Source organism: Haliotis rubra, unplaced genomic scaffold, assembly GCF_003918875.1.
Source record: "Haliotis rubra isolate DU_JTF1 unplaced genomic scaffold, ASM391887v1 Scf34, whole genome shotgun sequence".
NCBI lineage: Eukaryota > Metazoa > Mollusca > Gastropoda > Lepetellida > Haliotidae > Haliotis > Haliotis rubra.
The window spans coordinates 1702405-1720145 of NW_025767013.1; the positions used below are offsets into that span (position 1 = coordinate 1702405).

A 17741-nucleotide genomic window follows, 5' to 3' on the forward strand; every position below is an offset into this window, starting at 1 on the left:
TAACTTTGAAAAGTATTTCAGGATTATTGTGACATGTCAGCTTAATGTGGGAGGAAAGATGAAATGTTGTCCAGGTTTTAGACATTTGGCGTATTGGTTAAACTCACAGCACATACATGGTGCTGACAGCTCATTTATAACCAGGGGTGGTGGGGTAGCCTAGTGGTTAAAGCGTTCACTCGTCATGCCAAAGACCTGGGTTGGATTTATCAACATGGGTACAATGTGTGAAGCCCACTTCTGGTGTTCCCCACTGTGATATTACTGGAATATTGCTAAAAGTGGCGTAAAACCACTCACTCACTCATTTATAACCCAAAATCTAAACCTAGTGTTGGTAATCCTAGCATGGCAAAGGGACACAACTCTGCACAGTGAAGACCACTAGACACCAATTTCTATGACTCCTTAACTCAAACAACTTGAACACTGATGTATGGCAGTTACTGCTCAAGGTCGTCAGGCTCTCTGATAAGTTCAGTAAGATCTACTCTATCAGTATATCAAACAGGATGTGATAAATGGTTGCATGTAGGTAGGGAGTAAGTAGCCATACATTTTAATCACAATCTGAGCTGCCTGAATAGTGACACTGTACACGGTACAACCCTACGCTGTTTAGTACAGGTTCTGTGTCTGACAAGGATCTATTACAATGTCTAGCTCTGCTGGTCCCTTGTGTTCTAGAAGGGTAGGTGTTACAGTCTCATTTGCAACCAAACATACTTTAGTGAATGATGGCTAACTTACGATACAGGCAGTCTATGAATTCTGGGTAACAACTCTGTCCTTGGCCATCGTTAAGTGCTTTTATGTCTGTCACTGTTGTAAACAAATTAGTATACTATTCCTTTGAGGTTGATGTCAGGTGCGAAACTGAAGTAGCGGACAATTTATTTTGACACTGTTGCATTCACTAGTTTAAAGAGATTGATAGGATTTTCTTGAAGCAAGGTATTTTTTTAGGTCAGCTCGCAATTATATGCTTTGTAGTGTGTAACTGTGTTGAGGTGTATCCCCATGCTGTGCCTGAGTCAGGATCCTAATCCACAAAGCGTTTGTAGCACTACGACATTCGTAAGTCCATGGTAAACTGTATAGTTACGACAGGTCGTAATGTTACAAATGCTTTGTGGATTGGGACCCAATTCATCATTTGTAGATCCACCTGGGCCCAATTCTACAGAGTGATCTTAGCCCTGAGATTATCGTAACTCGTATACTTTAACACAGATTTACGACAGTCGTAGTGCTACGATGGCTTTGTGGAGTGAGACTATGGTCTTCAACCTGTGTTTCTTCTGCTTTTTTCCCCACAAGCTGACATACATGATATATCTGAAATATCTTTCAAAGCAAATGTGGTGTCCCTTTTGGTGCGTCTTTGCAGGATCACTCCAACAAACAATAAAATCAGTCCATTCCGAGAACACATTGTTTAGTAGTCCCCAGCAATTTGACTAAATTGTTTATGGTGTTGTCTGGTTCTGGTGTATGTGACTTCTTGTTCTTTTTGTGGCTTTTTTCATAAGTTTGGTCATGTCATTGCAAGCATGTCAACCCTATTGGAGCAGGAAGGTCAAATCTAAGCTTTTCATGGTTTGTTTTTTAGTGGTAATTGGCTTTTTGGTGCCAAGCAAAGTGTACAATACACTGTGGTCAGAATATATCCCTGTGTACTCTTCGTGGGTTGGGGGGTGGTGGGGCAGCCTAATGATTAAAGTGACCACTCGTCACACTGAAGACCCTGGTTCGAATCCTCACATAGGTGTGTGTGAAGCCTATTCCTGGTGTCCCCCGGCATAATATTGCTGGAATATTGTTAAAATCAGCATAAAACCTTACTTACTCACTCACTCTTACGGGGTTTTATGCTATTGTTGACAGTAGGGAGGAGGGGGTGCTCATGGTTCTTACAAGAGTCACCTAAAATAAAAGTACTTGAGTGACCTTACTGATAGTGTACTCATGCTTTCAACCAATACTGTGCTCATGCTCTCAACCACTGGTTTGCCTGGAATATTGCCGACAGTACCAGCAAACAGTATTCACTCACTCACAACATCCAAGTGCAAAATCAGGTCCACTGAAAGCACCCATAAAATCTCCAACATCATCATCAACATTGTCCCCATCATCATCTTGAACACTGACTGACTGACTGAGTTTGGTTTTACGCCGCTTTTAGCAATATTCCAACAATATCACGGCGGGGCACACCAAAAATGGGCTTCACACATCTTACCAATGTGGGGATTCGAATCATCTTGAACAATTGTCAGTGATTGTGCTGTAAGTCTGACAAATACGAAAATGGCTGTAAATCATGATTTATAAACAAGCTGTTAGTGACATCAGTTACCAATGCACTGGTTTCAAGCCCATAATTAACATTGATGGATGAATGTTTGTCAAATTCTGTTTGATAAAGATGATAAGGATACCATTTCTGTTAAATTTTTTGTTCAGTTTTTTAACTTTAAAAATCAAGATCATATCATGCTTCCCAAATGTCTGAAATAGGGATGTGAGAAATGAGGAGTATTGAAAGATCAATATGATAAAAGCTATTATAAGAATTAAGACTGCGAGTGCAGCCAAAGACACATGAAATTAATATCCAATTATTGGATGAAGCTTCTTGTAGTTTCTTAAACTTTAGGGCCGTGTTACATAAAGATGCTAATTTGCTAATCTGTTTTTATTCCATTACATGACTTTTGATTCACTTAGTGCATGTTTGATATTCGTTTAACAAGCCACAAGGCCAAATTGCTCATGCAACAGCTATTTAATGATTAGATTGGGTGAACAAACAGTACAAGATAAATTTAACCTTAAGTGCGTCAGTCTGGCGCCAGAACTTAGCTTCCTGATCAGGATGAGCATAATCAGCACCACCCATCATCACTTTCTCATTCTTCCACACTCCCTTCACTAACGCTCCTTCACACTCTTACACCCCAGTCCCCACTCAAGCAGCCTTTCCCATACATACTCCTCCACCACACTCAAACACATCTCCCAGCCTTATACCCTTCCCAGCCTTACACTCTTCCCAGCCTTACACCCTTCCCAACCTTACACCCTGCCCAACCTTACACCCTTCCCAGCCTTACACCCTTCCCAACCTTACACCCTGCCCAGCCTTAAGCCCTTCCCAGCCTTACACCCTTCCCAGCCTTACACCCTTCCCAGCCTTACACCCTTCCCAGCCTTAAGCCCTTCCCAGCCTTACACCCTTCCCAACCTTACACTCTTCCCAACCTTACACCCTTCCCAGCCTTACACCCTGCCCAACCTTACACCCTTCCAGCCTTACACCCTGCCCAAACTTACACCCTTCCCAGCCTTACATCTTGTCCAACCTTACACCCTGCCCAACCTTACACCCTGTCCAACCTTACACCCTGCCCAAACTTACACCCTTCCCAGCCTGACACCCGTCCCAGCCTTACACCCTTCCCCACCTTACACCCTTCCCAGCCTTACACTCTGCCCAACCTTACACCCTGCCCAAACTTACACCCTTCCCAGCCTTACATCTTGTCCAACCTTACACTCTTCCCAGCCTTACACTCTTCCCAGCCTTACACCCTGCCCAACCTTACACCCTGCCCAAACTTACACCCTTCCCAGCCTGACACCCGTCCCAGCCTTACATCTTGTCCAACCTTACACCCTTCCCAGCCTTACACCCTTCCCAGCCTTACACTCTGCCCAACCTTACACCCTGCCCAAACTTACTCCCTTCCCAGTCTTACATCTTGTCCAACCTTACTCTCTTCCCAGCCTTACACCCTGCCCAACCTTACACCCTGCCCAAACTTACACCCTTCCCAGCCTGACACCCATCCCAGCCTTACATCTTGTCCAACCTTACACCCTTCCCAGCCTTACACTCTGCCCATCCTTACACCCTGCCCAAACTTACACCTTTCCCAGCCTTACATCTTGTCCAACCTTACACTCTTCCCAGCCTTACACCCTGCCCAACCTTACACACACCCTGCCCAAACTTACACCCCTTCCCAGCCTGACACCCGTCCCAGCCTTTACATCTTGTCCAACCTTACACCCTTCCAAGCCTTACACTCTGCCCATCCTTACACCCTGCCCAAACTTACACCTTTCCCAGCCTTACATCTTGTCCAACCTTACACTCTTCCCAGCCTTACACCCTTCCCAACCTTACACCCTGCCCAAACTTACACCCTTCCCAGCCTGACACCCGTCCCAGCCTTACATCTTGTCCAACCTTACACCCTTCCCAGCCTTACACCCTTCCCAGCCTTACACTCTGCCCAACCTTACACCCTGCCCAAACTTACACCCTTCCCAGCCTTACATCTTGTCCAACCTTACACCCTGCCCAACCTTACACCCTGTCCAACCTTACACCCTGCCCAAACTTACACCCTTCCCAGCCTGACACCCGTCCCAGCCTTACATCTTGTCCAACCTTACACCCTTCCCAGCCTTACACTCTGCCCAACCTTACACCCTGCCCAAACTTACACCCTGCCCAACCTTACACCCTTCCCAGCCTTACACCCTTCCCCACCTTACACCCTTCCCAGCCTTACACCCTGCCCAACCTTACACCCTGCCCAACCTTACACTCTGCCCAGCCTTACGCCCTGCAAAAATATACATCCTTCCTAGCTTTAAGCCTCTCCCCTCTCCCCACTCAAACAGCCCTCTGTACTCAAACCCCCTCCCCACTCAAACACATCCTCTCCGCTCAAACCCCTCTCCCCACTCAAACACCTCTCTCCACTCAAACACCTCTCCCACTCAAACACCTTTCCCTACTCAAACCCCCTCCCCACTCAAACACCTCTCTCCACTCAAACACCCCTCCCACTCAAATCCCTCTCCCCACTCAAACACCTCCTCTCCACTGACTAAAACTGAAGATTATAGTGTCTCTTTCTCTTTCACTGGTCCCGAATCTAGACGAGTCTGTAAATATTGTTATAACAAAGTCCTCGAGGAATTGGATCAAATTAGTCCAGACTGATTGCTTAGATAGTCTGCACTATGACTTCACTGCTCTGTCTTCTTGATATCAATATGCTATGGACATGATGAAATTACAGCGCCTAGTCGTGGAATATGACCAGAATACTACCACGGCATACTCCACGAGCAGTGACATGGCTCGGTGCTCATCATGTAAAGAACCAACCATAGAGGTGGAAAATAGAGTTTAACAAAAAAAATTGTTTGCAGATTTCATTCAGCCCTTTTGTGTAAAATCATGTTTCTAAAGAAACATTTCACATAATATATCTGCAGAATTATCAGTTTGTAATTACTGATGTTGATGCAGAACTTTAAAATACATGACATCCTTCAGCCTCTTTGTCTTCCACAGACATACAGACCTTTGAAATACATGGCATCCATCAACGTCTTTGTCTTCCACAGACATACAGAGCTTTGAAATACATGGCATCCATCAATGTCTTTGTCTTCCACAGACATACAGAACTTTGAAATACATGGCATCCATCAACGTCTTTGTCTTCCACAGACATACAGAACTTTGAAATCCATGGCATCCATCAACGTCTGTGTCTTCCACAGATATACAGAACTTGCCAATATATGGCATCCTTTAGCCTCTTTGTTCTCCAGACATACAGAACTGGCCAATACATTGCATGTTTTAGCCTCTTTGTTTACCACAGACATACAGAACTTGCCAATACATGACATCCATCAACACCTTTGTCCTCCATAGACATACAGAACTTGCCAATATATGACATCCAGTAGGGTCTTTGACCTCCATACTTGCATGGAGACACAGTTTTGATTTTCAAAAAGTGCTTTTTGCTTTTATGATTGTTTGGGTATTCAGAGTGATTGTGTCATTGTAAACTGTTTGTCTAAATGAGGTCTTGTAAATCAAACACTTCCATTACAGCTAATATGTTGATTATTTCGAGAAACAACATTCACATATTTCCGTCCTTACCATGACAGAGCTGGAATATTGCATATTGCAGAGTTATAACATCAATGATATTTTATCTGCGGCTCAAACAGTAAATCTATGGAAGTATAGACATAGTATTATATATATGCCCAATAATCCATCCAGTAACAATATGTCATCATAATATATATATAATATATAAGCAGTCTGTTTCTAATAGAAATTTTAGAAATTGGTTATTAGCTTTGGTCTAAAAAGATTTTCATAAACCATTTTATCAATAATGTATGGCAAATCTAGTTAAGAAGACAGTGTTTGTTCAACTTTATATAATACACATGATATTATCATAGTATGATTTAATATATTCTTACTGAATACTTTGGTTGTGGTCTTTTCTATCTGTAACCAAATTATACGTTGGTCAACACAGATCTTCTCTTGCTTTATGAATAGAATCCTTCCTTTGGGTCACATTACCTGTAGACTGTTTTCATTTCCTAGATAGGTGAGATTAATTTTGTTTCTTTGGTGTTTTGAATTTTTGTCTTTACTATTTCAGCTTACCAAGAACTTCAGTAGACAATACTTGTTAGATATTTGTTTGATGAAATTAATTCATTTATATACAACAGTAAATATACTGACAAAATAGGTGAACTAACATGGCTGAACTATATTTACTGTTGTTCTCAGTATTAATAGTTCATGTAGGCAAATATATTACTTAATGATACATTTAATTGTGTGAAGTGTTTGAATATTGTCTCTTTCTATCTACACATTTTATTCCACACACCTTTTGAGTGAAATCAATTCAACATCAAATGAGTGTTCTTCTGATTGCCAAGGAGATGTAGGAAGAGATGCATATCATCCTTGAGAACATGGTGAATATCATCCTTGAGAACATGATGAATATCATCCTTGAGAACATGGTGAATATCATCCTTGAGAACATGATGAATATCATCCTTGAGAACATGGTGAATATCATCCTTGAGAACATGATGAATATCATCCTTGAGAACATGATGAATATCATCCTTGAGAACATGATGAATATCATCCTTGAGAACATGGTGAATATCATCCTTGAGAACATGATGAATATCATCCTTGAGAACATGGTGAATATCATCCTTGAGAACATGGTGAATATCATCCTTGAGAACATGGTGAATATCATCCTTGAGAGCATGGTGAATATCATCCTTGAGAACATGGTGAATATCATCCTTGAGAACATGATGAATATTATCCTTGAGAACATGGTGAATATCATCCTTGAGAATATAGTGAATATCATCCTTGAGAACACCCACTGTATCAGGATCTCTCTTCCTTCAACATGAAAAACTATTTTATTGAAGTTTCCTTTGCCAATTACACTCTCATACTGTTGTTACCTACAGAAAGTATCCATTTATATCTATTTTAATTTCAAGATACATGTTTGTGGTTCATAGTTTGTATTCATTCATGTGAAACTTCAGATGATAAAAGTGTCAATGTCCAAACAATTTAGGAAAGAATATCTTATGGATATGAACTACAAAACACTTGAGAGAAATGTCATTCGTATACCATAATTCCTTTATATTTTATGTATTTATTCTTTCATTTCAGCTGACACAACAAATGTAAAACGTGGTAAGTACATGTTTTTGGTCCTTTGTTTTCAAGAATTATGCATGCAGTTCACATAAATCTCAGAAGTATAATCTGTATCGCACATCTTATGCACCTTTTGTACATAATGTTTCAATCAATAATTCATTCACTGTTGAATAGTAATCATGATTCAACAATTCTACCTTTTTATGTACTGAATGCATATCTGACGTTTTTCTAAACTTGATTCAGTATTTAGCTATAGTATGTACCTTTATGTCAAATTCTTTTGTTTCGTCTGTATTTTTAATTCAAAGATTGTCAGTGATGCTGTGTGTGTAACAACTTTTGCATGTCTTTTTCTGTTGTTGTTTTTTTCTTACATTAGGTTTACATTAAAGACAAATGATAGCAAAAGATTTAAATTCATTAAAATGGTGAATGAAAATATTGTCGAGGAATATTTTCATGTTTAAAAATTGACACCTGTGTAGATTATTTGGTTTGAAATATAAAGACATTGTTGGCTAGTGGATATCAAATGTGAATTGTTAATTATCAACTTCAAAACAATTTTGTTTACTTCTGATGGCCAAATAAACATCCATGTCTTCTGCCAGAGATGTAACAATAAAATAATGCTCTAGGTCACTGCATTGCAATTTATCTAATGGTGTAAATAAATACAATCTTGCTGAACCATTTTAAAGTATTATTTAAAAAAATGTAAAAAGTATTGAGAAAGTAGACAACAACAATGTACAAAAATAAATTGCAACAGTTTTGGAAGCAAGACAAAATTATGTTTACCCAAGTATAATCATTAATGATTCAAATGCCTACGTCTTTATTCATAATTTATGAAGGCACAAATGACCAAAATTTTATGTTCATGTGTACACACTGCTAGTTACAACCCTCGGTACCTTCTCTTTGTTGAGGGGCGGTGGGGGAGCCTAATGGTTAAAGCGTTGGCATATCACGGCGAAGACCCGGGTTCGAATCCCACATGGGTACAATGTGTGAAGCCCATTTCTGGTGTCCCCGCCGTGATGTTGCTGGAATAATGCTAAAAGCGGCTAAAACCAAACTCAGTCAGTCAGTCAGTTCTCTTTGTTGCCTAAATGTATCGATACACACTGTAGTAAAGCCAACATGAATTGCTATAGATTGTTACACAAAATGACTGCATTATTCATCCCTACGTCCTACTAGCTTACCAGATAACCAAGGGGACTTCAGCCAGTGTTCTAGGAATATCAGTCTATTATCTGGAACAAGTATTCTTTAGAAATTCTGGCAGCAAAGAACAGTGCAGTTCCTGGCTATGAACCCTTCCTAGAATCTAGCAGAGTAGTCACTGACATATGGAAGTGTGGGTGGGTGGAACAAGGATGTAGTGATAACGTGATGGAGATTTCTGTTGATGATGGCAAATAGGAAACATATTGAGTCAGGAAATGTATCACAGGGGATCATCCCTAAAGCAGTATGTCATTATAATGCTATCAGATGTGAACAAACACTGAAATACCAAGGTTTATCTTTGATATATTTCAAAGAAATATTGAGAAATAAAGATCTAATTATACATTTTCTGTGATCCATTATTTGGTTTTAGTTTGAATGTTGTCATGTTTAATCAGTTGTGGATGATAAATTCTGTATGAAGTAAATCTAAGTAAAACAATATGTTTTTGAATTGATATCTTTTATGTTTATTGCTGTTGTTAACTAGTTCCTAGAAGTTTAGATTGCTTTGGTGTTAGAGCTGTGTTTCAAAGGCACTTCAGCTGATAGATCACTGTCAGGCCATATGGGAATATTGCTGAGGTATGGGCAAAATGAGCAATTGCCATACTCTATTCCTTTTGTTCTAAGTCACAGGCATATTTATCTGTAGTCCCACAGCATCTTGTCTCTGATTTCACAGTGTGCTCTGTTCCTTCCAGTCCAAGACACATAGTTTTTCTATGGGTAAAATTGGAAATTGTAGTCATTATTCTAACAAGCTAATCAAATATTATTACGGTGTGGAGACATGTTTCCTCATTTTGTTCTGTAGCTTGTATACAGTAATCGTCTCATAATAAAAATACATACAAATTTGTGGATAATTTCTGGTTTATTGGAAGTTGTTATCAATAAAGTTGTATGTTTTCTTTTGTGCTCACGAACTCGTAGAATGCAAGTCAAGCAATTTAGGATCATGACTGCAAAAGGAGGCTTGTTGCTTTATACAGTGTGTATCTACAGTTGAGCTGTAGATGAGGACCTAATGAAGTTGTATTTATTATGCCATACTATTAGTTACACGGTGTTTTGAAAGGGTGTACGGGACAGGAATTGCTATAGATTGTTACACAAAGTAACTGCATTATTCAGTAAGTGAAAGCCTCAGGAAATACGGAATTTACAAGGGTCTTACAGTCCCGTACACCCTTTCAAAACACTGTGTGACGAATTTATTACCCTTAAGATCTTTTTTATTTAGCTTATCTTTAAACAACAACATTCAATCATCGGCAGAATGAGATGCAAATCGTTTCGCCATGATTTTTCCCGAACGGTCATAAAGGTAGATAACTTAGGATGGCTTAGTTTATGACAAAATTATCGAATTTGAGTTTTTGTTAAACAACAAGTGAAAAGCCATAACTTTTTATTTTTTGGATATATTTATTGACACAAACAAATAAGAAATTATGGCAACAATTTTATTACTCTGTTTATGCTCATAATTGAATACACCAACTCTAAAATTTCGAAGCAATCAGCCGTTTGGCAGCCACATTCCATCTAAGGTCAAGGTCATTTGTACAACCTGCGTAGTGTGTCACGTGACAGATTTGACGGGGTGTACGGTTTGTACACCCTGGCAAATCCGCCTAAATGATTACGTATGCTTTGACTACTGACACATCAGAATTCGACAAATTTATCTTAAGGGTAACAAACTAGGATGCAAACAGGACAAAAATGCAAATTGATCAATTTTGTGAGATGAGACTTATCTGTTTCAGAAATTGATATCAGTACAGTCAAACACTATTGTGATATGGTTGTTTTGAAGTAATACCTTAGTCACTGCATATTCTTTATTAAGTCATCAGTTTATGTGAACCCTTGGATAACTCAAAGTATTTACGTATGTCTCTTTGACCTGTGACCCTTGCAACCCATACTTATAGTTATGCGGGTGGTGATCTTTCTCACCGACTTTGTTGACTCATGTCATCATATATCCCAAGTATGTACATCAATGTTCATGATGTTGGTCACTGGAGTGTCTGGTCGAGATTAGAATATTTACAGAACACCACCATAGAGCTGGAATATTGCTGAGTGTGGCGTTAAACAAACAAATCAAGTGTGACACAAGGGTGTTTGACTGTACAACGTTTCAAGGGCCTACTAAAGGTAATGTGCATGGCAACAATTGTTTTCATTTGATGTACTAGACTGAAGATCAGGGGCCCATTTCACAGAGTGATCGTAGCGCTACGACTGGCGTAAGTCTATGTATGATCGCTTTGTGAAACTTGGCCCTGGTACATAGATTTAAAATCTGGAAAAAAATTCTCAACATCTGCTTCATTTTAGAGATACAGAGTGACAATAAACTCATCTGTCTTTTGCAGGTACTGGTTCACAGATCCATCCGAACCATGCTGGGGTGTCTATCTCAAGCTATGCAAAAACATCACTGATGTTGTCACTAGTTGTCTCCCTTGTCCTAGTCCCCTGTGTCTTATGACACTGACACCTAGATCAAGTTATCTGTGCCTTATACAGTCTGGTGTACATGTAGCTGAACAAGCAGTCAGCAATATGATTGGTGCAATCTATTTTCCACTTTCAAATCAACCAATGAGACATCAAACAGGCTGGAGGTTGGTTTCTATTGGTTGTTGACACTGACCAATGGAATGCAGGGGAAGATGGATGGAGTTACAGCCAATGAGAGAGGAAGATCTGTGAAAGCTTTCACCTGATTGGTCAGAAAGGATCCAGTGATGTTGCTTGTGAAAGTGAAATGAAATCTAAGGAGGTAAACCTTCCAATGACTAAACAAGTGTGAGACTTCCATAAAATAAACATTTGATTTGACAAGACATGTTTATGTCCTAAAATATTTCACCCAACTTGTACAGGATAATTTTAATAATAACATGGGAGAGTGCAATCTGTTCTCACATCAACTGTCAGATGAAGAAGAGCTTCAGTTACATTATAACCTGAGCCCTTACCTGTAAAGGGATTTGTGCAATCTGATTGGTGCAAATGAAACACCTCCAGCCATGATTGGCTGGTTTGGAATAAGGCAGCATAACAGGCTGATGTTGAACTCGTACATTTCTTTAGAAGCTGTCCATGAGTCAACTTCAGTTACGGAGGCCTAGAACTGTTTCTTTCTCCCAAATTAAATTTCATACAATGCCATTGTACTTAACAGGTTCTCTGACTAACATCTAACACTGAATTGGACTCATCAAACTAGAGTTGTGTCCTTTAACACAGATGTGATGTTTCACGATGTCTGTCAGCCATGTTGTATATGTTGCTTGCTTCCGAGTTTCGCCTCAACTTGAATCGGGGCATAAACATTCAAGCTTTGTATATTTCAGAGACATTACGGACTTGATTTCAATGCCAGTTATTTGGAACATTTCTCAAAGGTTGTGATGACTGCATTTCATTGGGAATTCAGTTTTTGCAAATCAGGTGTGTTTGCACAGACACATTTGCAAGGTTGATGCTGGATGATTGGCTGAAACATCACTTCAGGCATGAGTTTAAACTGTGTAATTTGTTCAATGAGAGACCAAAGTTGACTTTGATTGAACATTGAAACATTTTTCAGTGAATTGAATTCTTTGGGATCTGGAGTTGACGGCTTCCCATTTTTTCACAAACATGGTGTTAAAAAACAACAATCAAGAACAAAGTTTTGAAATGAGATTAGATGCACCACAAGACAAGCACAGCTTTGACGGTAAAGGACTGTGACTCCTGAAGACTGACTCCATGACCGACTTATTCGCCAACTGCCACACCAATTATTTTAGGGGAAAAAAATCAAGATTTCACGAAAGTGACTGCTTGAGATCCACCCCAGTGTACATCTTGATATACTGATTTCCTAACTGCTGTTAATGTGTTCTTTCACAAACAGTATAATTGTATATAAGAAATGTCAATAACAAAGTTGTACAATTTGTAAAGTATGTATTCACATTTACATGTACAGAGAGGCATGTACAGTTCAAAGGTGTACAGATTGGATAGGTTAGATTTTGTTGTACAGTATACACTGTATAATATATCAGGAATTTGTGATATGCACATGTTAAAAAGGGTTATATACCGTATAAATTTGAACATATATAATTACACAATAACTTTGAAGGTACTCGTATCTGACAAATTTGTCAAACAATATATGTTTGTTTTATATTTATATGAAATTAAATGTATGCTATTGGAATCAAATAAATAGTGATCATATAGCAAATATTTTATAATTTTCCTGAACTTAAACATGACATGCTTCAAAATTTAGTGTTATATAATAAATTATACCTGATAATGATTTTAACTTTGTATTTTCATTTAATCATATAAGAAATATAATTTCTGAAAGTAAATATATATATGACTAAGATGTATGTTGGATCACTTTCTGTAGGTTTGACTGATGCTAAGCATCAAGCAGTTCAATCAAATTAGGCTTAAATAGGAATGTTGTGATTCAATTACACAACAACCATCTTAGGATTGATCATCATGTCAATCAGGTATTGACAGAATATATCAAGCTGATTAGCAATGTTGCATCTGTAATGAAATGGATGTAAATATACTGAGGGAAACAAATAAGGAAACACCACTTCATCAGTGTTCCTGTATGTATTTTTGTGTTGTCACCCACAGTGCTATACAAAGTTTGTGAAGGAACATGGCAAAGAATATAGGAACACTTGTGCTTACATGTGTTCCCTTATTTGTTTCCCTGAGTATATAACCTGAACAATGGACAAACAAATAGTAGGATTTGCTGAAATATTGGAACTACAACATTTAGTTATTTATGCTGTAAGGTATTGACCATTTCCCATTCTGAGGGGCAGAGTATGGCATTAAAAAAAACGTTTGTCACAGAAAACATGGGGGAAAATTAATATTGTCCAGGGTTAACACAAATGGACAAACTACTTGATTATCTCATGAAACATATTCCATTTGGGTGTAAAAGGTTAAAGAGAGGTGAAAACTAAATAAACAAATCAAACCAAATGTCCACTGTACTATTCTGGCTATATCATAATCATGTGTTAATGATAAATTCATAAAAGCCGAAAATATATCTTGCCTTTCCAGTGACATGTGTCAAAGGCTAGTCAAGTTACTGTTCTTGAAATAAGTCTCATGAGAGAAAACAAACAGTATACCTCTGTCTCTCCTTTGTAAGGTGTCTTAGAAGTATGTTTGTATTTTGAAAAAATGACAAAAAAAATATTAAAATTCAAACAAAAATATTTCCACCCCCTCTTCATCCACAGGATATTAAATGGTCAATCCTGAATAGTGCAAAAGTCAGTGTAGATTTGTGTCCATGGCATGTGTTTGTGTTTTGTTTTGTTTTGTGCATTGACATCATAAGTTATTATTTTCACGTTATAAGGACCCTTACTTAGTATTTAACAAAAATAAAGTAATTAGCCACTTGGTATTTCTGGTGAATATCAGATCAGTTTAATAGCAGACTTTGTGAATATGTCAAGAAATAGTAATATTCTGTCTTCCTTTGAAATGCTTCAAACAGTTTCTATTTCATTTGTTGGAAATGGATCAGCTGTCATGTCAGTACTGGTACTGTCCTATTTTGGTTGTGTTTTTCTTTAAACTAAAATATTTCAAAAGATCTATTATTTGTTCTCTACGAGTTAAATTGATATCAAGACATTGTACAAAAACATCTATCTTGATTGGGAACTGTTGTGTTTTTAATACTTTTATAACTTATTAGATTCATGCAAGTAATAACTCATAATAAAAATACCTTTCTATTTGAAAACCAAAAGTATTCCTTCTGGTCACAATGGTTGTCATTTATCCATTGACATTACATTACAGCACATTGAAGGGAATATTTTCAAGAACTCGGGAAAACGTTTCAAGCTGAAATATATATTTGTTGGGTTTTTTTCACTAATGAGTGAAAACAAATTTGAATACCGGTACTCCTGCGATCTTGAGGATATTTCAAAACTGGACTTTTTTACACTTATCAGAGCCTGATGTACATATATGAATTGATCAAGACTTATTCATCATCATAATCATCATCATAATCATATAAAAAACATTAAGTTAATTCTATTCACATTGTTTGAAAAAAGACAACTTCCACATGTTTACTGACAAATGATGCATAGATTAGGCTTCTATGGATGCCATGTTTTGTTATATTATATATTTTGTCACATAAAGTTCTTGATTAATACTAATTAATATTTTCATAACTTCTTGAAGGCTGCCCTTATGATATAGAATTATTTTATGTTGGCATTGAAAATAATTGTACATTTAAAAAGTATTGTCTAAGGTACCCGTTACTTTTAACTTTTTTTCCTGATTGTAAGAAGTTGAATAAATTTAAAAAATACATCCCAGGTATAAGATATTTCATGGGAACACAATATTAGTGTTTGAAATCTAAGTCATAGGCCTTGAACTCTCATTTTCTGCCCAAATCACCAAGTGTTAAAGAATGCATCTTAAATACAGATGAAACTTCAAAATAACGCGGCTGATTAAAAAAGCAGATTTGACGTCAGCTGTATACGCATCTTCTCCAGTCTTCTCCTCGTTAATCTCCTCTGTGGGTTTCACTCCATTACCTTGAGGAGGAGTGCAGAGACCCCACGAGTATGTTCATACTGTGTCTGACACTCTACTTAAAAGGCAATGCAAGAAAAATAGCAAAATATGCAGGAACTGGTAATTTTTTTACATTTAAAACCATCATTCCAACCATTGCTTGTTGATAATGTTTACATGGAAATAAATTTCATTGTGTCAAATAAACCATGAAATCTTTATTTGATACTGATTTTTCAGAAGTCTATAAGAACAGATTGAATTATGGATTTCTGCGTACCTTTCTGACACAGCACTTGAAATGCATGGTTTGAGGAAATAATGAGATAGGCTTGAGAAATAATTTTAGAATCTTCAAGCAGTGAATCCTGTTAAGCTAGACAACATTTGGTTGAACAGAAAATGATGGGGAGCAAATATACTCTGAACTGGGTACCTCTAATAAATGTTACTCTCATTTGTTTTAGCCCCAAACATGAAAATACATCCAATGTTAAAGTGAAGAGCAAGTCAACTGTGACACATACTGAAATTGTTTTTCAGATTTTTAAATTTATTCTTCCAAATTTTGGTTTCTGGTAAGTATTTTTGTGATATTTTGATCAAATTTCTGTTGTAATAATAATGCCTTTGGCTGAAGTATTTCTCAAACAAATGATTTACAATCACTTATATTAATTTTCAAGTTCAGTTAACTGTATAAGTCTTGACCTTTCCAGAGACTTCCTGGAACACCAAATTTGCTAGGGAACATCAAGAAGATGCAAAGAAACATAAAAACAACACACTGAGGAACATTGTGTCACATATATTTTTCTCCAAACAGTTTCACTGGCCACATTTTCAGGATTAGTGAAGTTTCACAGAATCCACATTGTGTATACCAGATGAAACAAACACATGCTCTTGTTATGTATTTAGGATTAGAATAGCTTTTTGGAATACCTTGGTGTAGTAGTCTAAGTTCACTGCATTGGAAATAAGTTATGCTATCAACAAGATTTGTTTGAATATGGTGTTAGCACTAGCTTTTTAGTGACCAACAGAGATCTTGTTTCATCTGTTGTAAATAGAAACAGCAAATTTATCAAATCAGTATAGACCAGTTGCGTTTCTATTCTGTTATGTTTTTGTTATTTGTTTTTGATTAGCATACAATGGTGCATCACCATGGCTGCTGCTTGCTCTACCTCAGCTAATCAAGTCACTTTATCAAGGTCAAGGTCATCTTCTATTTGTGTTTCCATCACAATCATTAACAAGGATATATTTGTGTAAGAGATTAAGTCTCATGTATTTAGTTCAAATGTTGATTCGCATGAAGACTGTGTGCAATGTACTGACATAAATATCAGGATATCTGATTAAAGTAAACATTAAACAAATTATGTGTTTTGCTTTTATGTTGTTATGCTTAGGAATCAGGGCAACACCCACCATGGCTCACCCTTAAGTGGCTCACCCTAATCATCACAGATGATTACCATCAAAGAATACATAAACTTTGATACCAGGATGCAATCACAATAAGGGTATTAGGCTTCCCCATCATATATGATCCAGAATGTATATGCTGTCAAACTCCAAAACACAAATTAAGATGGACTAACCTTTTCCAACATACTGACAAAAGATCAGAAAGTCTTCTTTAGAAAAAGGCTGATAATATATAGTAATCTTTCTCTCTCTCGAATATCTCCCATCTGAAGCAGATCTGTCTCTCTAATTTTGAACAATTTTGGTCATCAGGGAGAAGTATTTCCTGCTTCACCAGCAGACCAAGCAGTTGATGCCAATGGTTTCAATACAATCTGTGACTTTGATATTCAATGTCAGGATGAACTGGCAATCATCGTCTTGCTACCAAGTTTGCTGATCACTTTACAACAGCAATCTTTGGTTATTCTGTTGACTAGAGTACATGTATAAAAGCCGTTGGTGGCAACATGCCATTTCAGCTCCCTGTTCAGAGTTGCCTCGCATAGTCACACCAGAAGCTGCTTATCATGGATTGGAAAATTTGTGATCTTTGATTGTCAACCACATACACTGCTCTTGGGTTAGTCAAGTGTCTATTAGGCTACTGTCCAACATGAAGAACAGGTAAGCCAAATACAATGATCTGGCTGCCATTCTCAATGGCCAGGACATGAGTTTTGTCCCAATGTACAATACTTATCTCCATATGTGATGATGGATTCAATTTTACAGGTTATTTCTCCACCATCCGTATTTTTTTCGGTCAAACTCCAATAATTTTAGATCTTTATTGTTTGTGTTCAAGGGTCGGCAATTG

The 17741-nt window shown here is 37.6% G+C and overlaps 1 protein-coding gene across 4 annotated transcripts in view; it reads left to right on the forward strand.

Moving 5' to 3' along the window:
- LOC124284587 (zwei Ig domain protein zig-8-like) overlaps positions 1-15887 on the forward strand; it is a 226855-nt gene extending 210968 nt beyond the window's left edge. For all 4 annotated transcript variants that reach the window (XM_046720689.1, XM_046720688.1, XM_046720691.1 and 1 more), the window contains 2 exons: positions 7577-7600; positions 11203-15887. In XM_046720689.1, the coding sequence (XP_046576645.1) occupies positions 7577-7600; positions 11203-11318 (140 nt within the window). In that variant the 3' untranslated portion in view covers positions 11319-15887. The remainder of the gene's footprint in view (positions 1-7576; positions 7601-11202) is intronic.
- The last annotated feature ends 1854 nt before the right edge of the window (positions 15888-17741 follow it).